Source organism: Hypanus sabinus, chromosome 2 (assembly GCF_030144855.1).
Source record: "Hypanus sabinus isolate sHypSab1 chromosome 2, sHypSab1.hap1, whole genome shotgun sequence".
Classification (NCBI taxonomy): domain Eukaryota; kingdom Metazoa; phylum Chordata; class Chondrichthyes; order Myliobatiformes; family Dasyatidae; genus Hypanus; species Hypanus sabinus.
Genome location: NC_082707.1, coordinates 42,806,854 through 42,829,855, shown reverse-complemented (window position 1 = coordinate 42,829,855; position 23,002 = coordinate 42,806,854). Strand labels below are relative to the sequence as shown.

At 38.5% G+C, this 23,002-nt stretch overlaps 1 protein-coding gene across 2 annotated transcripts in view; it reads right to left on the bottom strand.

Moving 5' to 3' along the window:
- The window catches only part of atp11b (ATPase phospholipid transporting 11B), a 151,702-nt gene that overhangs the window by 43,946 nt on the left and 84,754 nt on the right, over positions 1-23,002 (bottom strand). For both annotated transcript variants that reach the window (XM_059944854.1, XM_059944848.1), the window contains exons 23-28: positions 22,924-22,983; positions 16,962-17,089; positions 11,998-12,139; positions 10,614-10,679; positions 4,987-5,090; positions 824-989 (exon numbers count right to left, since the gene is read on the bottom strand). In XM_059944854.1, coding sequence (XP_059800837.1) covers positions 824-989; positions 4,987-5,090; positions 10,614-10,679; positions 11,998-12,139; positions 16,962-17,089; positions 22,924-22,983 — 666 coding nt within the window. The remainder of the gene's footprint in view (positions 1-823; positions 990-4,986; positions 5,091-10,613; positions 10,680-11,997; positions 12,140-16,961; positions 17,090-22,923; positions 22,984-23,002) is intronic.

Genomic DNA, 23,002 nt, shown 5'->3' with positions numbered 1-23,002 from the left:
ATACTTAAATGTTTTTCATTAATAGCTACACAAGAGAAAAACATTGCTGGCTGTCACTAACATTGCATGATAATTTCATAAACGAAAATCTAACAAGCACTTTTGAACTTTATTCTAGAAATACCAATGACATCATTCAACATGACAATAAGGACGGAAACAAAGTCATGTCATCTCTGTAATATTCAAGATGTATATCAATATAAATCAAGATGACATAGTTTATAGGTTATTAAGTAGTCTTAATTTAATAAGGTGATTAAAATATTACAGAATCACACCTATACAGTCTTTCTGCTGCTCTTATTATACCCTATAGACAAACATATCTAATATTTATTTTTAAGGGTCCTGCTACAACTTACCTTATAAAACACCTGTTTCAAAATAATCTTCTGACATTATTATCCTGTGCAGTCACAAGGACCCACAATGTATATTATTTAAATTATAAACTAGACACATTGAGAAATGATCCACATGCATGCAATGAGAAGCTAAATACTGGTCAAAACAACAACCGATATAAAATCTTTCCTCATCATTTAGCAGACAAAATACATTGCAGACTACTTTCAACCTATTAATGCTTTGTGTGTTCAGCTAATACCATGCCACATTTTCATACTGTAGTTAAGAATACACTGACCATGGATACCATGTAATATCTAATATGAACTGCAACTGACATTTTTTATAAAGTTATATAATTTCATTGAGGACATACTTCAATTACTTTCTAGTGATTTCTGGAAAAATTTAACTCAATTTTAATTGCAATACACCTAAAAATGGCATCCTTGCTGAGGTAAGTGGGACCTACCTGTGATCTTTGTGCCAAAGTAGGTCGTGCATGTCTCCAAAATACTTTCCTTAGGACATCAGGAAACAAACAGGTAACTACTATGACGATAATGCCAAGCCAGACTGAAGCACTGGACAACAAATGACTGAAGACTGCATACATGTTTTGTAATTGCAAAAATGGCCTAGGAGGAGGAGAGAAATAAAACACATTTTGATGCACAGGTCTGGAACTAACACTTGAACTAACCTCACTAATCCAATGTTACAGAATTAAATACCTAAGAATGAAGCAAAATTACAATGAGAGCAACTGTGAGGTTATTGATGCCAAATGCCATCTTTAAAAGTGAAAACAAAAAAATGGCTCTTTTACTTTAGGTTAGCCATAACATGAAAGATTATAAATATTAATATAGAATTTCTAAAATGACAATAGTGAAAGCAGAGATGGGTAGGAAAATTAAAATGGAGGGCAAGGAAAGAGCCGAGGTTAAACAAATATTTTCCATCTTCACAGAAAGCATAAATATTTGGCAGCATAAGAATTCAAAATGTCTGATGAAAGCATGTAACAATGTTTATAATACAGTGGATTCCAGTTAATTGGGTCGTTGGTTAATCTGGGCAGCTGCTTATTTGGGACAAATCTTAAAGGACAAAATCAAGAAAATAGCTGGGATTCCCTTAACTTGGGAAACTATGCCACTTAATTGGGGCAGGAGATGGTCAGTCACATGCACTTGTGTGGCTGTTAAAACTCTACACTGTGCTTAGAGCCAAAAGTTGCAAGTGCTTGTGTTATGTTACCCATTTGGTCAATGGATGCCAATTCAAAAAGCAGTGATTTTGAAATATTGATTTTTCTATTTTGACCTGAAAAAAATATTTTGCCGTGAAAAGGTTTAACCCTGACTGAAAAAAAATCACCCTACTGGACCAAATTAAAAGCTATCCGCCTAACAGCACTCATCGTTAGCTGGCAGAGATAACTGGAGTGCCGAAATCTAAAATTGTATGCTTGACGTCAGCAAGATAAACTGCGCGAATAATAGGTATTGCTCGAGGAACAGCAGGAAACATCACAAAAACAAAAGCATGTAAGTAAAGATCCAGATGCTGAAGACACCCTCAATCAATGATTTTACACTGTAACTGGATTGTGTGTGTGTGTGTGTGTGTGTGTGTGTGTGTACACATGTACCAATAATTAAAAAAAACAAGTCAGAGGAGCTAGCCAAGAAGCTGAGTCATGAAAAATTTAAAGCAACCAATGGATGATTGTCTCCATGGAAATGCAGGCACTACTTCAAATTCAAGAAGGCACACATGAGAAAGGAGGTGCCGATGCCATAAGTACAGAAACATGGAAATCTACAAAATCCCCGACTTCCTTTTGTGCAGATATCTATAATGCTGATGAAAGACGACTATTTAAAAAATTATAGCGCACTAGATGGTTCCCTTTGCTACAAACTTTCAACAGTATCAGGTTCAAAGAAAACAATAGATCACACAACTGCTGCGTTGTTCAAATATGTCAGGAATTTATAAAGATAAGTAGTTGGTTATTGGGAAAAGTGTTTAATTTCGATGCTTTAAGGGGCTAAGAATGGATAGCTTACCAATCAAGTACTATGCTAGCATATACATGAACTCCTCTGTCAGGCACCTTTACGAACTGATATACAGCTTTATAATATGCAGTAATACTGGTAATGTTTTAATTTGTTCTGTATTTCCTTTAAATATACAATTTGCTACTCAGTTAAATGGCAGTTTGTCTTTTTTATGTCTTTTTAACTACTTCCATGAAACTTCAGATAACTGGGACAGCCGCTTAATTGAGCCAAAGTGCACTGGTCCCGATGTGTCCCAAATAACCAGAATCCACTGTACTCCCAAAACAGAAAAACAGAAGGGATTTTTATAACTGCAAACAACTCTGCTGGTTAATTTTTTTTTAGTTCTGGAGACAGAAGTTCTTGCATTCTAAGTGTACTAGTGACAATTTTTCCAACATTTAATGTATTCTGGAGTAGTACCTGTGGATTGGCTGGTAGCAAATACAGAAGCATTACTGAATGAGGGGAAAAAATAAAAAGACAACTGAAATCAGCTGACAGGAAAATGCAAGAGTTTTAAATTCTATGCTGTATCTCTAAATAAATTAACGTGATAACAGGACACAATGAAAATCTCAACATAAGTTTATAAAAAGGAGAGCATTAAAGAAAGCAAGTTTTTTGTGGATATAATTAATGGAAGAGGTAAGGAAGAATTTGTGAATAAAGTGTTTCTGGATCAATAGGTGATTAACAGAGGTTGTTATAGGAGGACTCTCAGGGTTGGGAATAATAGATTTAACATTGAGAGAACTGATAAAACCACAAAAACTGGATGAGAAATAAAAAGCAAGAGAAAATCTGCAGATGCTGGAAATCCAAGCAACACATACAAAATGCTGGAGGAACTCAACAGCGTCTATAGAAACGAGTAAACAGTTGACGCACTGAGTCAAGATCCTTCATCAGGAATGAAGAAGAAAAGCTACAAAGTCAGTAAGAAGCTGGGGGAGGAGAGGAAAAAATACAAAGTAGTAGGTGATAGGGAGAGGAAGAAGGGTGAAGTTATGAGCTGAGAAATTGATTGGTGAAAAACAGAGCTGGAGAAGGGAGAATCTGACAGGAGAGGACAGAAGGTCATGCAAGGAGGTGACGGGGAGGAGCAGTAGAGGGAGGTGAATGATGGGCAGGTAAGGAGATAAGATGAGAAAGGGAAATGAGAATGAAGAATGGTGGGGGGAGGTGGGGGGTGCAATACCGGAAGTTCAAGGAAACAATGTTCATGCCATCAGGTTGGAGGCTTCCCAGACAGAATATAAGGTGTTGCTCCTCCAACCCAAGTGCGGCCTCATTGCAGCAGTAGAAGAGGCCATGTACTGACATGTAGGATGGGAATGGGAAGTAGAATTAAAACTGGTGAGCCACTGGGAAATCCCACTTTTTCTGGTGGACGGAGTGTAGGCGCTCAGCGAAGCAGTCTCCTAATCCAAGTCAGGTCTCACTGATATACAGGGAAATAATAAGGTTTGTTTTCACAATGTCAAACAGATCGCCAGAACACCTGGACCCTCAGCTGTTAAGATTTAACAGTTAAGATTTTGAGGAAGGAGCCAATTATGACAGATGAAAGTTTGCTGATGAAACAAAGTATGAAAGTAAATTGTGTGGATAAGAAAGTATGAAAACTGAACAAAAGTGGGTATGAAAAGAGTTTGGTGGCATGAGTCTATGCTTTCTAGAATTTATGAAATATTATTGACAGGGGGTTATATCCTCTGGCTAAAGAATCTTGAATTAGTAGAAGTATTTATCTTCTTAGTAGCAAGTTCATGAGAAAATCCTTTACCAAGAAAGTTGTGAATATGAATATTAGGAAATCCCTAACCCCATGAACCACAAATGCTCAATTTGTGTATTTTCAAATGTTACTTTGAACCTCGACAGAATTGTTTTGATGTCAGTTTAACAGTTGTAGGTGATTACATCCTGGTTTGTTGTCTGATTATTTGGATTGATTGATTGGCCTGCTTACTGTGAAGCAATCTCAGATTCATAATATTTCTTTTAGTTAGGAATTTGATATATAAATTATCTACTTCCAAATGGCTGTTCATTGTTGAAATATTATTAGCAGCAAATGAGAGAAACGAGATACTGTAGGCCTGTTATTGGAAATAAAAAATGAATTTAATTAAAAGGCAGCATCATGAATAACTTGAAGGCTTATAGTGGCATAAAATCTAACCATTCCTCACTCACACACTCCGCAACTTAAAACTGGCTTTGTTTTCTCTTTCTCAATTCTAACGAAGTTTTTAACCTAAATTGTTAACTCTGCTTCTTTCTGCAAATGGTACTTGAACTAAGTGTTTCCAGGATTTTATAGAGTCTTAGAGCACTACAGCACAGAAACCGGACCTTCGGCCCATCTAGTCCATGCAAACAATTTTCTATTGTTTTAGATTTACACATTAGCAAGATTCATATCAAAGATATGGCATTTTCTGACAATTGAAATTTGCTTTCACATTATTTGAGCATCCATATTTGAAAATTTTACAATAGAACATACTTAATAAGAAAAAAGATTTTATAAGCTTATAACAATCACACTTACCAAAGTGCTGCTCCATAAACCAAAGAGAACACAATGTAAAAAATTATTGAACCCCACACAACAAAATGGTTTATCCAGGTCCAGTAATGAGTCTCTACTCCAAGCTTATTTTCATTTGCAGCAGGAGAAAAGGAGAGAAAGAAGAAAGGGTTACTGGGGTAAACAACATCATAACCACCAGCTAAGCTGGGATAAAATACTAAGTGAAATTAATCTTACAATAAGTTTCAATACAAGCAATAAAGAATCAGTTAAGTAGTTGGTAAATGATCTAATTTTCACATTAGAAACTTCTGATAAGGACTTGCCTTTAACAACATTCTGAATGGATAAGGTACTCGAAGCGCATGGCAAAATATAAATCTTTGAAGGTATAATTATGAAAGTTCTACTTTGTGCAACATCAATTATTTCAGAAACTGCAAGAAATTCATGGCTTTTTAACCACCACTTTCAAACTACATAATCAAAAGTATCTGAATTCTCTTTCAAATGGAAATAATTTCTCCATAAAACAGAGTTTATTAAATAAAGTCAATGGCCAGAAATTCAAGACAGTTATTAGTAAATCCAAAAAGGAAAGTAAGTACCCACTCAGAATGATATGAACGTGGAACCTGATATTGCAGGAAGTGGTTGTGAAAGATTGCTTAGATGCGTTTCAAGGAAACTCAGTAAATGGAGAAAGAGGGAGAAGATGTGCTTACAAAGTTGCATGCTTTGTAAGTAATTATGTGGACTGTTCCTAATCAATGAGTGGGAGCATGACAAAAAGCTACATTTTCCCTTAGGTTCACTGCCAAAGATGAAAAAGTCAGAGCTTCACAGCAGTTTGTCAGAGTTGGACTATGCCCAAATCAGTGAACAGGATTCCTTAGAAAGGGGTAATAAAAATAGGGCAGGGGCAAGCAGAGCAGCCATTGTGTGAGTGGGCCAGTGTTGGAGCCTTTGGCTCTGGCTCATCTGGCTTGGGTGAAGCAAGTTTCTTCTTCTTTACTCCTCATCCATTAGGGCTCAGTGAGAATGGCTCCAGAGGCAGTGTATTGTTCTATGCGCAAGAGATGTGGGAATTCTGGGAGACCTTCAGCCCCCTGGGCAACCATGTCAGCACCAGGTGCACCGAGAGGCAGCTCCTCAGAGAACATGTTAAGGAACTGGAATGCAGCTCGGTGACTTTTGGCTTATGCAGGAGACTGAGAAACTGATAGATAGGTAGTCACCCTTGGGTTCCAGCAGACAGGTAACTGGGTTACTGTCAGAAGGAGGAAGGCAAAAGGGCAGCTAGCACACAATACTGCTGTGCCATTTCCCTCAATGTTTCCTACTTTGGATACTGTTTGGGGAAGGGGTGGTGGTGACCTATTAGGGGGAGCTGTAGCAATCAGGTCTTTGGGTCTGAGACTGGTGCTGTGGCTCAGAAGAGAACAGAAGCAAAGAGGACTGCAGTGATGATATGCGATTCCACAGTCAAAGGAATAAAGATGAGATTCTGAGGGTGCGATAGAGACACCAGGATGGTATGTTGCCTCCCAGGTGACAGGGCCAGGGATGACTGGATCAGGTCCACAGCATTCTAAAGGGGGAGGGTGAACAACCGGAAGTCTTGTTACACATATTGGCACCAATGACATAGGTAGGCAAGGTGAAGAGATCCTTTAGAGAAATTTTAGGGAGTATTTTAGGGGTATTTAGGGGAAATTTTAGGGGTATGACCTGTACAAAAGGGACAGGTTACACCTGAACCCAAGGGGGACCAACATCCTTGCAGGCAGGTTTGCTAGAGCTGTTCGGGAGGGTTTAAACTAATTTTGCAAGGAGATGGGAACTGTAGTGATATGGCTGAGGATGAGGTAGCTTGGTTTACAAACAGAGGCAGTGTGTAGTCAAATTGCTAGCAAGGACAGGTTGATGATTGGGCAAAAAAATTGCAGTCATCGGGATGAGTTGCAATGTAAAAAGGGGACAAAAGCAAAAAGAGTGATGGAATACAGGACTGAATGAGTTTTATTTAAATATACGTTGTCACAGGTGAGAAACTGCTAGAAAATTCAGCAGTCTAATGAACAAGGAGGCAATTAAAAGAGAGAGAGGACACTGACTTGGTTCTGATAACACTTTTGCGACCTTGAGAGAGAGAGAGAGAGAGTACGGCGCCAGCTGAGACACGAGCTGGGAAGTCACTATGGTAACAGCTCAGAGCGGTTGAGCTAACGGACGGCTGGAATTTCGAATGGATTGTAAAAAGTTGAGGCTTTTAGTCTGATAACGACAGAGGAGACACGACACGGGAGGATTGCGGAAGCTACCCGAGAAACCACTGGAGGAGTTTAGACCACCACAAGGGTGGAGGCCACAGACCGATTAACTTCAACCCGTGACTATCAGTGCGGGTAAGAGCTTGCCTGTGGGGGTTTGTTGGTGGTGAACCCGTACCCTGGGTTAGTAGACCAATCCCTAGAAGGGGCTCTGTCCATCTGTGTCTGTGTGGGGTTCACACGAAGTTACTCTAAAGAACTCGGAAGCAAGAATAACTAAAGCTGCCAATGTAAAGCATCAACTCAATTAACTCTCTCTCTCCATCAATTCAACTCAATGCAACACAAAGTGAACTGAACTGCTTAAACTTACCTGACACCGTAAGACTGATATCTACCTCTGGGACTATTATCTTTGTATCCACACACACACATTTATGGAGAAATATATATATATAAAAAAAGTTTATAACCTGTATCGTATTATCCGGTTTTAATGATATTAATTCGTAGTAGTAATAAATAGACTTAAATTATAGCAAACCAGACTCCAGGTGTGTTCCATTTCTGCTGGTCCTTTTCAACTTGTGACGGGATTTGTGACAACATGGTATATGGAATAAGGGAGATGAATTTCTAGCAGTTAAAGATTGGCATGAATGTTGTTGTGGGCATCACTGTATTGTAACTAAAGATTATAACTGAGAGCTTAACTACCAAAGTATTGAAAGGAGAGGTAGGTAGGCCAAGGGGGGTTGGGTAGCTCTATTGGTAAAAATTGAAATCAAGTCATTAGAAAGAGGTGACATAGGATTGGAAGTTGTAGAATTGACATGGGTAGAGCTAAGGAACTGCAAGGGTAAAAAGACTCTGATGGGAGTAAAATACACAACCTCCAAACAGAGGTAGAGATGTGGCATACAAATTACAAGAGAAAGAAGAAGCATGTCAAAAGAGGAATGTTACTATTTTCATGGGGTCTTCAATGCAGGTAGATATGGAGAATCAGATTGGTGCTGGATCCCAAGAGGGGGAATTTGTAGAAGTTTGCCTATGAGATGGCTTTTTTAGAGCAGCTTGTAGTTGAGCCCACAAGAGGATCAACTATTCTAGTTTGGGTGTGATGCAAAGATTTGGAATTGATCAGAGAGCTTAAGGTAAAGAAACTCTTAGCAGCCAGTGATGACAGAATTCACTCTTCATTTTGAGAAGGAGAAGCCGAAGTCAGATGTATCAGTGTAACAGTGTAGTAAAGGGAATTATAGAGGCACGAGAAGAGCTGGCCAAAATTGATTGGAAGGGAGCATTAGCAGGGATGATGGCAGAGCAGCAATGGCTGGAATTTCTGGGAGCAATTCAGAAGGTGCAGGATAGATACAATTCAAAGTAGCAGCATTCTAAAGGTAGGATGATGCAACCGTGACAGACAAGAGAAGTTAAAGCCAACATAAAAGCCAAAGAGAGAGTCTATAATACAGCAAAAAAGGGAATTGGGAAGCTTTTAAAAACCAACAGAAGGTAACTAAAAAAGTCATAACGAAACAAAAGATAGAAAACTAAGGTAAGCTAGCCAATAATATTAAAGAGGATATAAAAAGTTTCTTCAGATATATAAAGCGTAAGAGAGGTGAGAGTAGATATTGGATAAACTATATACTATGCATCAGTCTTTGCTGTGAAAGACAACAGGAGGTTGGAGGTTCAAGAGTGTCAGGGGGAGGGCAGAAATGTGTGGAAGTTGCTATTACTCGGGAAAAGGTGCTTGGGAAACTAAAAGCTCTGAAAGTAGATAAATCAGTTGGATTAGATGGTGTACACCTCAGGATTCTGAAAGAAGTGGTTGAAGTGATTGTGGAGATATTAGTAATGATCTTTCAAGAATCAGTAGATTCTGGAATGGTTCCAGAGGACTGGAAAATTGCAAATGTCACTCCAAGAAGGGAGAGAGGCAAGAAGAAAGATAATTATAGGCCAGTTAGCCTGACTTCAGTGGTTGGGAAGACGTTGGAGTCCATTGTTAAGGATGTGGTTTTGGGGTACTTGAAGGCACATGATAAAATAAGCCAAAGTCAGCATTGTTTTCAAAAGGGGAAATCTTACCTGACAAATTTGTTGGAACTCTTTGAAGAAATAGCAAGCAGGATAGACAAAGGAGAATCAATGAATGGTGTGTACTTGGATTTTCAGAAGGTATTTGACAAGGAAAGATACTACAATGGATAGAACACTGGCTGGTTGGCAGGAAGCAAAGAGTGGGAACAAAGGGAGTCTTTTCTGACTGGTTGCCGATGATTAGTGCTGCTCCACAAAGGTCTCTGTTAGGACATCTTTTTACATGTCAATGATTTGGATGACAAAATTGATGATTCTGTGGCCAAGTTTGCAGACAACATGGAGATTGGTGGAGGGGCAGGTAGTTTTGTGGAAGCAGAGGGGCGATCGAAGAACCTGCACAGATTAGGGGAATAGGCAAAGAAGTGGCACATGGAATATAGTGTCAGGAAGTATATGGTCATGCACTTTGGTAGCAAAAAACTTGGGAGTATTGTGAGCAGTTTTGGGCCTCTTACCCAAGTTAGAATGTGATGACATTGGAGAAGGTTAACGGAAATGATAATAGGATTGAAAGACTCATTATATAAGGAGCAATTGATGGCTCTGGGCCTGTATTCACTTGAATTCAGAAGAATGAGGGGTGACATCATTGAAACCTATCAAATGTTGAAAGGCCTTAATAGAGTGGATGTGGAGAGGACGTTTCCTATGGTGTGCAAGTTTAGGACCAGAAGACACAGCCTCAGAATAGAGGGGCATCCTTTTAGAATAGAGATGAGAAGGCATTTCTTTAGCCAGAGAGTGGTGCATCTGTGGAAGCAGGTGGCTGTGGAGGCCATCTCATTGGGTACATTTAAGGCAGAGGTTGAGATGTTCTTGATTAGTCAGGGCATTAAAAGATACAGGGAGAAGGCAGGAGATTTCAGCTATGATGAAATGGCGCAGCAGACTCGATGGGCCAAATGGCCTCATTCTGCTCCTATATCTTATAGTCAAACAAACGAGACAGGTGGAAGCAAACTGTCTGCAGTACAGGCACCAATGTCAAGACTACTGGGGATTTGTTTATCTGTGTCATATACCCAATTGAACTAATTGAATACTTAATAAATTAATTAAACACTTTAATCTATATTTTATGAACTTCAAAGTATTTTTAAATACACACAATAAAAATTAGTAATGTTAGTGTGAAGAACACTACATGCACTCAATCATGACATTGAATAAACTTAGCAGAGGAGACAAAGCACATGAGTAGTAAATTTCAATAAGTGAGTTCATTGTTTTGGCTTCATTTTAGCACTTTGTACTTACCTTTAATGTAACAGTTATAAACATAACTGTGAAGACGAGAAAGCCAAATGCCCAATTTCCAAGCATCTAAAAAGCAAGAGTTAAAATATAAAAACTTACATACTGCAAATGGCTCAAAGAATGCAAATTAATGATTAAAGAAGTGATCAACTGATAAAGCATTTCTCCTCTGTAAACTTTAGCAACCATAATATTAAAGAGATTAGAAAGCAATGCGGACTAGATTTATTTAGATATATGTTGCCTCGCATGAAGCTAAATTTCAAGTTTAATGTTGCAAGCAATTTTTAATGAATAATGCACATGTACATTCTCAAATGAAAGCCCAACTCCACAATGAAACTGAAAAATCACCTTAATATTAATGTTAATTCCGAAGGCAGAATGAACAGTAAAAAAAATGGGAGTCAGCAGCATTAGTTTACACAACCATGGTTGAATCACACTCTGAACAAAAGCAGAACTCTACATGTCCAGAGGCATTTGCACAGTTCAATTAAAAGAGCAAATAGGCCAGTTAGATAATTTAAAATTCAATCTTTAACAGTTTGCATGCATCTTGAACTTTAAATATACAGCTAAACTGTTGCAGTTAAATGGGAACTTATGCAAAGAAGCATTACAAGATGATCGCTTGAACATTGCATGTGACTCTTTTTATATGTTCAGAGATATGAAAACATTGACATTTGTTTAAACTAAGTGACCAATTGACCAAATGCACAGGTAAACAGACGGGATTGAGTAGTGCCTTATGCCAGCTACCTTTGTTATTTGACTATCACCTCCCTGCTCAGTATTTCCAGTATCCACCCATATGGTTAGACAAGAGACAGTAGGTGCAGGAGTAGGCCATTCGGCCCTTCTAGCCAGCACCACCATTCACTGTGATCATGGCTGATTTACACAATCAGTACCCCATTCTTGCCCTCTCCCCATATCCCTTGACCCCGCTATCTATAAGAGCTCTATCTAACTCTTTCTTGAATACATCCAGAGACTTGGCCTCCACTGCCTTCTGGGGCAGAGCATTTCACATATCCACCACTCTCTGGGTGAAAAAGTTTTTCCGTATCTCTGTTTTAAATGGCCTACCCCTTGTTCTTAAACTGTGGCCTCTAGTTCTGGACTCACCCATCAGCAGGAACATGCTTCCTGCCTCCAGCGTGTCCAATCTCTTAATAATCTTATATGTTTCAATCAGATCCCCTCTCATCCTTCTAAATCCCAGTGTATACAAGCCCAGTCACTCCAATCTTAGGTATGCTACTGCAGATAGGTCTGGGAATGCTCAATTATTTCCACAGTCACAATGTAACTGAGAAAGGCAGCAAAGTGTATAAGAACAAAAGTAAAAAAAAAGACAAGCAAGAATAAGTCTTACCTGACCATTTCCCATCATGGACATATCTTCTTCTCCCCTCAGAAGATAAGCACCAAAGAAAAATATAAAGGCATGACAAAATCCTAGTAGAGTCCAATACAGAAATCTTTTCAGAGACAAAACCTCATTTTTGCTAATCTCCCTGTGAAAATAAAGAAATATCACTCATGCTAAATATGTCACACAAAATATTAAGGCTAACTTTAAATTAACTGTATAACCTATTCATATTATGGCCTTAATTAAATACACAATTTAAATACAGCCAGAGTTTGCTGTAAGAAAAAGACAACAATCAGAATGGATTAGAAATTCAATACATCACTAGGAAGAGGTACACAAAATGTGCATTAGCGCAAGATGCTGCATGGTTCTGCAAGTAGAGGTCAAAAAAATAAAAAGGCAAAATTAAGATCTTCATAAGTCATTATATACAGATGCACTATTGCAACAAATTAAGCTCTTTCCATGAAGTTAGAGCTGCTTTTTACTGCTTTAAGGACCCAATTAATTGGCCCTGTTTATGTTTCAAACAGTCTTCCTATATAAAAACCAAAAAACGCCTAGATCAATACAGCGAAGGATAAGAAAGAAATAATGTAGCTAATTAAGGTTCGTGTATGGAGAGCAGGATGTATGGAAAGATCTAAATAATAACTTCACATGCTGTGGATAAGATAGATAGATAGATAGGCACTTTATTGATTCCAAAGGAAATCACAGCAGCATTACAAGTGCACAGATATACAAATAACAAAATTTAGTAGAGAAGTAAGAAAGAATAAAAAAGGTTCCCTCAAACAGTCTAACAAGACGAGGCCATCACTTCCCTGGCTATTATTATGACCTCATATACAGGCAGTCCCCGGGTTTCGAACGAGTTCCGTTCCTGAGTCTGTCTTTAAGTCAGATTTGTACGCAAGTTGGAACAGGTACATTCAGTATTATTTAGTTTGTCAAACGCTTGTCTTAGTATATAGTACATATTTTACCTTTCTATGCATATCAAACACTTAAGAAACATACGTATTTCAATAATTAAAACCACTGCATTGCTTAGTATAATTGTAGCTTTCATCGGGGCAGGGCCTTTCACATGCTCCATTATTATTCTCAATTTATCCTTTACCTTTATCCTTTAAAGTTGTTCCGATCATTGACTGACTGTAGCCTAAAGCTTTTCCAATGACCGATGGCGTTTCACCTCTTTCCAAGCGCTTTAATTGTGATCGTTTTCCATCAACGGAACAGAAAACTGCAGATTTTATGTTCTATCGCTAAGTCTGATTGGCCTATCAGAGTTCTCTTTAGGAACTGGTTGACTTGATCAGCATCTCTGATCTGGCTATTGTTCACGATTGCACTTGATAAAAAAAATACAGCAGCAGCCGCGGGAAGCGGGTCTTGTGCTGCTCCAGATCCTAAAGTCTACCCGCACTGAGACAGGTTAAATGGGACAAGTGGGGCGGTGCTGACTGGAAAAGGGAGAGGGGATCAGGGTGAATCTTGCCAAGAAATATTTAAGCCAAATACAAAGTTACACACTCAGCACAGTGTTAACGGCAATGACTTAAAATGGCGGACGGCATTCTCCTCCCTCCGTTTGTAAGTACGAGTTGACCATGAGTCGGACGTTCGTAACTTGGGGACTGCCTGCAGTGCTCTTTGGGGCAGCACAGTTGGCTTAGTCTAATACTAAAAGTGCTCCTCTGTTCAGCCAAGGTGGCATGCAGAGGGTGAGAAACATTGTCCAGAAATGCCAGGATTTTCCATAGAGTCCTTTGCTCTAGCACAGTCTCCAGTGTGTCCAGTTTGACTCCTATAACAGAGCCAGTCTTTTTAATCTGTTTATTGAGTGTGTTGGCGCCACTGGTGTTGACTCCATTGTTCCAGAACATCACCACATAAAAGATTGTACTGGCGACAACAGACTAGTAGAACACGCGAAGGAGAGGCCTGCATACTCCAAAGGACTTTAGTCTACTCAAGAAGTAGAGGCAACTCTGGCCCTTCTTATACACAGCCTGTGTTGGTGCTCCACTCAAGTCTGTCAGTCAGGTGCATCCCCAGGTACTTGTAGGTTCTCCACACCCACATCCTCAGTAGTAACAGGGAGAAGTGCAAGTTTGCTCTTCCTAAAGTCCATCACCATCTCCTTTGACTTTCTAATGTTGAGCTGCAGATGATACAACTTGCACCATTGATGGAGGACTTTGATGGAGATAATTTTCCTATTTTAGTCTAACTGATCAGTTAACTGATATTATTCTGCAGCAAGCACTCCTCCTCACTGTCAACCATATCAGAAGTTTTGTACCATTCACAAACTATTTTATAATTTTTCTCTGTACTAAAATTTAAATTGTTAATATATTCTCTGAACAGCAAAGGTTTGAATTTTGAGCCCTCTGGAATTTTGCTGATTACAGCCACAAAAACATCCACTACTATTACCTCTAGTTTCTAGTAGCTGATACAATTTTAGGGTAAGTCTTTGCTCAGAAAAATATGACTAATCAAATTTCACAAAGGATGTTCATGCCCGATTCTCAATTGAAGTTTTTTTTTGAGATGGTAAAAGGAATAAAGAGATCAGTGCATTCATATAGTCACTTATGTAGTGTGGGGCGGCATGGTAGTGATGCAGCTAGTGTAACACTTTCCAGCAGTGATCACGGCTCAATTCCTGCTACTGTCTGTAAGGATTTTGTACGCTCTCCCTGATACATGTGTTTCCTCAGGGTGCTTCAGCTTCCTCCCACATTCCAAAGGCATAAAGTTAGTAAAGGTTACTAAGCTGTGGGCATGCTATGTTGGCACTGGTAGCATGGCAATACTTGCAGGTTGCCCCCCAGCACATTCTTGGACTGTGCTGGTCGTTAACGCAAACTGTGTTTCACTGTATATGTTTCATTCTTCCAATGTCCATGTGACAAAGATAATCTTTTAAAAAATCTTTACATCAATCTTGGCAAAGCTTTTGACAAGATCCCACAAAGGATGCTCGTTAAAAAGGTAAATGCTCATGGGATCCTTGAGTAATGAGTGGATCCAGAATTGGCTTAGTTGCATGAGGTCAAGGATAAATATTGACACTTTTTTTTTAAAAAAGAATAGCTTAAGGCTCCACTAGGGAAATTCATTTCATGATTTGTATTGAAGCCTTATTTCAAAGTTGTATGTAAGTGAATTATCATGCTAATCATAAGAATTGTATGAATTACATTGAATTACATACAGTAACATTAACAAACTAAAAATGAGCTGATGAAATGGAACTCACAGCTCACTGACAGGATCTTGGCCCAGTGAATTTTTGATTATTTTAATATATTCATCTTTTAGTCTTCATGAGCATTATTAAAAACTGAACTTTTTCTTCCCTCACCAAGAACTGCTCAAATTCTACTTTATTTTTACTGCCTTCTACAAGTTGTGGAACTTGTTTTATCACCAATCTAGTTTCCTGTTTAATTGGGCCTTTTGTTCTCTCCCAGTACTTGAAACAACTAGAACCTGGATTTTGCAGTTCTAATGATGAGAAATCTGTCCCAGTCAACCTTAATTTGTGCAGTGAAATTGAATGTAACTCCTGGGTCAATGCAAAAGAGAAATTCTAAAATTTTAAATGACCCTTGGTTTCTAAGCTATACCCAACAGTAAAATTGCAAGATTGAAGAGAATTTCAAGTATTTCCAAATTAGTGTCACTGTGTTGCCCTTAAGGCATTTATTTAACTTTATTACATTTTCACTTTAGTAATTTGTTTGTAATTATTTTTTAGTTAATGTTAAGGTTGATAACTACATTGCAGTTGTTGAAAGTATCTGTGATGTATCACAGCATGTGATGACGTCACACCTGGTTTTGCCGCATCTTGTGGGTAAATAGCCGTTTAAAGAAACGGGAAGGAGGGGGCTTGTGTGTGCAGGATCAGTGCGAGAAAAGTTCCATTTCTATGCACTAAGAAACATCATAGAAGCAACGCCGTAAGTTCATATGACAGTCGACATGTTGAAGTAAAAATGTTAACGCTGTTTCTGTTAAAAGAAATGACGGTTGATAAAGTTTATTTTCTTGTGTTATTGAAAGCGTTGCCGGATAGTTTGTGTTGAAGTGTATTTAAAGTCGTTGATGGCGTAGGTAGATTCTGACTGTATGGTGTACTTTAATGAGACTTTAATGTAATATAATTTGTTGGAGTTTTACAAGTATTTATGATGTAAATGTGATGCCAAGAAGGAAGCAAATACTGTATATATTTTGTATTGTTTCATCAATAGTTTTCACCATACATTAATGTGGAAGAGTGAACAGTAAATCTTACTGCAATCCTGTCTTCATTGACTTTGGTTTAACTTGGTGTTTAGTTCAGAGTTTCTACACCCTGCATGAGAACACTATAGAACATCCCTCCTTAAGATATTACATTTGGTTGCATGAACAGCAAGTTCTTTAACAACATATTGTCACAAATGCTCCTTAATCTTGCTGATGACAGTAAAATATTGTACACCTGCTGTATGAGTTTGAATGAAATTACAATTATTTATTCAATCTATTTAAAATTCAAAGCTTTTAAATTTGAAGCATTTTGAAATATTTTTTAAACTCCTGATGTGACTTAGTCTACATCTGTATTACATTTTTGGAAAATATCTGAAAATTACAAATTGTTCACTGTTGTATGAAAGTTTTTCCATAGCTTAGCTGCTCGACATTTAGGTATTTCTTAGATATTGAAGAAAATAACAACATCATGGAACACGTAATCCATGATTCAAAAGTAACAAGATCTTTATGGACAAGTTTCTTCTAGGCCAGTTGCTAGGATTATTTCTTTCAAACAGTGCAAAATCTTTACAATTGGTATATTTTTTCACTCCAAAAATTCAAAAAAAATTCAAACTCACTTCTTGCACGGAAAGGAAACAAGTGAAAAGCAATAATCAAATTCAACCTACTTGTACAATGATGGTTTGCTCTGTAGTACCCGAGGATGCACATCTTGTTCAAACAAACTGTACATGAGAATGGGTAAGGAAGTGAAGCAAATGTTGTACAACGTCAAATAAGCACCGTCATACAATGTCTGCAAGAAAAACATATTAATGTGGTACTTTAAGTTTAAGTGTCTTTTCATCCATTAGATAGGTATATACATATCTGCAAGCCATTCACCCACCTATCTGATTATACGAAGGATAGCCTGCATTTTAGAGCATTTTCATTACCCTGTTCAAATGAAAGTAACTGCAGGATCTGAAAAATTGCTATCAGTGTTTTGCTGCTAAGCAACAGTCAACTATACAACATTCAATTCTCTGGAGTTCAGTTGGGAAAAACTCAGGCTAATGACTCAACACTTATAACCATATAACAATTACAGCATGGAAACAGGCCATCACGGCCCTTCCAGTCCGTGCCGAACGCTTACTTTCACCTAGTCCCACCAACCTGCACTCAGCCCATAACCTTCCATTCCTTTCCTGTCCATATATCTATCCAATCTTACTTTAAATGACAATATCGAACCTGTCTCTATCACTCCTACTGTGTTCCACACAGCTACCACTCTCTGAGTAAAGAAATTCCCCCTCGTGTTACCCCTAAACTTTTGCCCCCTAGCTCTCAACTCATGTCCTTTTGTTTGAATCTCTCCTACTCTCAATGGAAAAAGTCTATCCCCCTCATAATTTTAAATACCTCTAACAAGTCCCCCCTCAACCTTCTTTGCTTCAAAGAATAAAGACCTAACTTGTTCAGCCTTGCCCTGTAACTTAGGTGCTGAAACCCAGGTAACACTCTAGTAAATCTCCTCCGTACTCTCTCTATTTTGTTGACATCTTTCCTAAAATTCGGTGACTAGAACTGTACACAATACTCCAAATTTGGCCTTAACAATGCCTTGTACAATTTTAACATTACATCCCAATTCCTATACTCAATGTTCTGATTTATAAAGGCCAGCATATCAAAAGCTTTCTTCATCACCCTATCCATATGAGATTCCACCTTCAGGGAACTATGCACCATTATTCCTAGATCATTCTGTTCTACTGCATTCTTCAATGCCCTACCATTCACCATGTATGCCCTATTTTGATTATTCCTACCAAAATGTAGCACCTCACACTTATCAGCATTAAACTCCATCTACCATCTTTCAGCCCACTCTTCTAACTGGCCTAAATCTCTCTACAAGCTTTGAAAATCTACTTCATTATCCACAATGCCACCTATCTTAGTATCATCTGCATACTTACTAATCCAATTTACCACCCCATTATCCAATCATTAATGTATATGACAAAGAACATTGGACCCAGTACAGATCTCTGAGGCACACCACTAGTCACCGGCCTCCAATCTGGCAAACAGTTATCTACCACTACTCTCTGGCATCTCCCATCCAGCCACTGTTGAATCCATTTTACTACTTCAATATTAACACGTAAAGATTGAACCTTCCTAACTAACCTTCGTGCAGAACTTAAATAAACCAATTTCATAGCTTCAGCCTCTAACATTTAAATCAAAATCCTCAATCTTGCTTTCAGTCCCTCCACTGGCTTAACTTCCACATCCAAACTCCTTTAGAACAATAAACTAAAAAAAAATCTGTATTTCACCACTTCTGACTTTATGCTGTCTCCATTTCTTCCATTCAGTTAGTGCTAATGTTGTTTCCAACCGTTCAATTCCTAAACCTTTCACATATTCTGCTAAAGATGTTTGTTAAATTTTCCTCTCTAAGCAATTGACTTAATATCTCTATGGTTTACTATCACATTTGAAATTTTCTAAAAAATATATATTTAACACCATATTAAATGTGGTATTTCTACTTACATTTTTGCCCTCCAACATCAACCCTTTGTTAATACCATATGAATGCAAGATGCTGTTATGACATGTACATGCTAAAATCCTAAACAATAATTATTTTAGGAAATAAGGATAATTAGTGGGAGTTTGTAGGCTAATACCAAGATAGACAACGATTCACAGGATTAAAGCTTTTCTCCAAAAAAAAAAGTCTTTGACTCAGAAACTGTAATGAGGAAAAATATATTTTTGCTATAGTAAGAATGAACATACATAGAAGAATCAAAATAATGTTTTATATGCCTATTGCTAGATGATATCCTTACTAACCAATTTACATTGAATGCAATCTTTAGGTCATCTAAATTTCCAAATATCTCTGCTATGAAATGGTTGTTGCTTTTTTTTGTATCTGGCATTTAATTCAACTTTCTTAACTTGTTAGAAACAAAAATTCTATACCCTATGCTACTCCTACAAAATTCACAGAAATTTTATTTGTACATTTAATTAGTCTCAACCCTGCAATTGCCCACTTTAAAGTGATCTGTTTAGAAAATTTTCTTAAAGTTTACTTTTGTTCTCTTGCTTTTTAAATTATTTCCCCATGTTTTAATAATTCTCTAATAATCTTTCGGTATTTGTTTTCTTTATTTGAATATTAATTAGAATTTTACTTAAATCTTACATCCATCCCACAATGTGAGGGAGTAAGAACCTTTGCATTATGACTCCATTGCAATGTACAGACATGTGAATTTATAAGTCTAATGGCTTGTAGAAAGAAGCATCCCGTAGCCTATTGGTCCTGACTTTAATGCTGCAGTACGGTTTGCCAGTCAGAAGCAACTGAAACAGTTTATGGTTGTGGTGACTGGTGTCCCCGATGATCTTGCAGGCTTTCTTTACACACCTGCTGCTGGAAATGTCCTCAATGGAGGAAAGTTCATATCCACAAATGTGCTAGGCAGTCTGAATCACTCTCTGCAGTGTCCAGCAATCAAGGTTGGTGCAGTTCCTGTATGAGACGGTGATATAGCCAGTCAGGGTGCCCTTGTAGAAGGTCTTGAAGATTTGGGGGCTCATGCTAAACTTCTTTAGTTGTCTGAGGTGGAAGAGATTTTGTTGTGCTTCTTTTTGCCACACAGCCAGTGAGATCTTCAGTGATGAGTATACCAAGGAGCTTGAAATACTCACCCTATCAAGTGCAGTTCCACTGATGTTGAATGGGGCGAGCCTGTCTCCATTTCTCCTGTAATCCACGATCAGCTCTTCTGTTTTTTGGACATTGAGGGAGAGGCTGTTATCTTGGCGCCACTGAATCAGCACATTAACCTCTACTCCGTAGGCTGTCTTGTCATGGCTAGAAGTAAGGCCGATCAAAGTCATGTCACCTGTGAATTTGATCAGCAGATTGGAGTTGTATGTGGCAGCACATTTGTGGGTGTAAAGGGAGTAGAGAAAGGGACTCAGAACACAATCCTGGGGGGCACCTATGTTGAGGGTCAGAGGGGCAGAGGTGAGGGAGCCCATCCTTATCACCTGGCGGCGATCTGATATGAAGTCTTGGAACCAGCTGCACAAGGCAGGGTGCAGGCCGAGATCTCTGAGCTTCTTGTCACATCTGGAGGGAATTATAGTGATGAAGCTGAATTGTAGTCCAGGAACAGCACTCTAATGTATACATCCCTCTTCTCCAGGTGAGTGAGGTCAGTGTGTAGTGCTGTGGCTATGGCGTCATCGGTAGACTGGTTCTGTCAGCAGGCGATTGCAGGGGGGCCCAGTGTGGGTGGTAGCATGCTGGAGATGTAGGCTTTAACCAGCCTCTCAAAGTATTTGCTTGTAACTGAGCTGAGTGTGACAGGGCGTCAATTGTTGGTTTTCTTAGGTACAGGGACAATGATGGACAATTTGAAACAGAAGGGCGCTATACACTGGGAGAGGGAGAGATTAAAAATGTCTATAAACACACCATCCAGCTGTTTGGCACACACGTTGAGGACCTGCCCTGGAACACTGTCCAACCATGCTGCCTTGCATATGTACTTCAGCCTCAGCAATGACCAAGGAGCAGATGTCATCAGTGGCTCTCCTTGGGGGTTCAGTCTTATCAAACTCGAATTGAGTGTAAAAAACATTTAGCTCGCCCCAGAATAGGGCGGCAATGTTGGCTGTATTGCTGCATTTCCTCTTGAAGTCCACAATGGCGTGCAGTTCTTGCCATATGCTGTGTGTGCCATTTGTGACTGGATTTTGTCCATGTTGCCATTTTGCCACCTTAATGGCTCTACATAAATCATAGTGGCATCTCTTGATCCCGTTGGTCTCCAGAGGCAAAGGCTTTATCCCTTGCATTGAGAGCAACACACACTGAACTATTTATCTAAGGCTTCTGGTTTGGATAGACCTGGACCGATTTTTGGGGAACAATGTCTTCAATGCACTTCTGAATGAAGCTTGTGACCACTTCCTTTATTCAGAAATGTTCTCAGCTTGAAATACCTCCCAGGTGAAGCTATCAAAGCAGGCTTGTAACATTGAGTCTAACTGTTTGGACCAGCAGTGGATGTTTTTCAGTATTCACCACTCCCATCCTAAATATTCTAGCCTACCACAATGTGATGCTACTCTTCAGCTAACCAATCTTCCTTGTGCAGACAACACACACAAAATGCTGGCCAGGCAGCATCTGTAAGGAGAAGCACTGTCGACGTTTCGGGCCGAGACCCTTCGTCAGGACCAGCATTTTGTGTGTGTTGTTTGAACTTCCAGCATCTGCACATTTCCTCATGTTTGTTCCTTGTGCAGTTCTTATTTCTCAAATATATACACATTATTGAGAATCATGAAATATTTCCACAAATGACTGTCACTAATTATCTCATACAAGAGAAAATCTGCAGATGCTGGAAATCCAAGCAACACACACAAAGTGCTGAAGGAACTCAGCAGTAAGGGAGAAAGAGATGTCTCCATTTCACAGTGAGAGGAGAAACATAACAAACAGTTTCAGATCCATATTCTGTGATGATTACCAGAGTATTTTTTATACCATGTCATTGTTAAGTAACCCAGGCTCCTTCAAAATGTCAACTCTAAGGAACAAACTGTTTTCTGGTTGGATCTATGTCATATTGCAAGAACCTAATCCCAAATACACTCCAAATTCATCCTCAGGACTACTGATTTTGTCTATTAAAGTCACCCACGGGTATTACACAGTACTGTTTGTGAAGGCTACAGTTAAATCTTTGACATACACTACAGTGCAACTATGATTAGGAAATTCATATATGATTTCCACCAGTAACTTCTTACTTCCAGACTTATTCTACATCTTGATCTTGCAAGAATTTTCACTACCATACTGATCTCTTTCTTTACCAGAGCTACCCTACTGCTTTACTCCTTCTTCAATACCAAGCTCTGTAGAATATTCGTTCAACTCGTGACTTGATTTCTGAAATAGCCATCAGGTTATCATACACTATTTTTTAAAAATCTGTGCCTTGAATTTACCCATGTTGTTAAGAATGTTATGCACCTTACATTCATATTTATTCTTTCTCTCTCTCTATCTCTCCCCTTTACTCATGCTGGTTGCTATTACATTTCAATTGAGCATCTATTCAGCAACGTAAAAAATCTGCTCAGGTTAAAGATTTCACAAAAGCAATGCCAAATTCAATCCAGGTAATTACTACCCAATCAGTCCACTCTTAAGCATCAAGAAATGCAATACTTTGTCAACAGTGGTATCAGGCAATACATACTCATCAATAAACTACTCACCAATGCACAGGCTGCATTTCTCAATTCCAGACCTCATCACAGCCAAATAGCTGAAATGCTATGGTGAGGTGAGAGTGACTGCTATTTGTCATCAAAAAAGCATTTGATGGAATATGGCATCAAACCACCCAAATAAAAACTGAAGTGAATGGGTATCAAAGGGAAAACACACCAGATTTGGATTTTAATAATTGCTTCTTCCTTCAAATTTTATAAATCCTTTAGTGATAGAGATAGTTAATCTGCAGAAAAAGACAATATACAGCATCCAGAAATTCAATAACTAATAAAACCAGTAATGCTTACCTGTTGTGAAAACATACAGAAGAACTGGTATAAAAACTGAGGCGTGATAAAACAGACATTCTGAAAAAGGTGAAAGTAT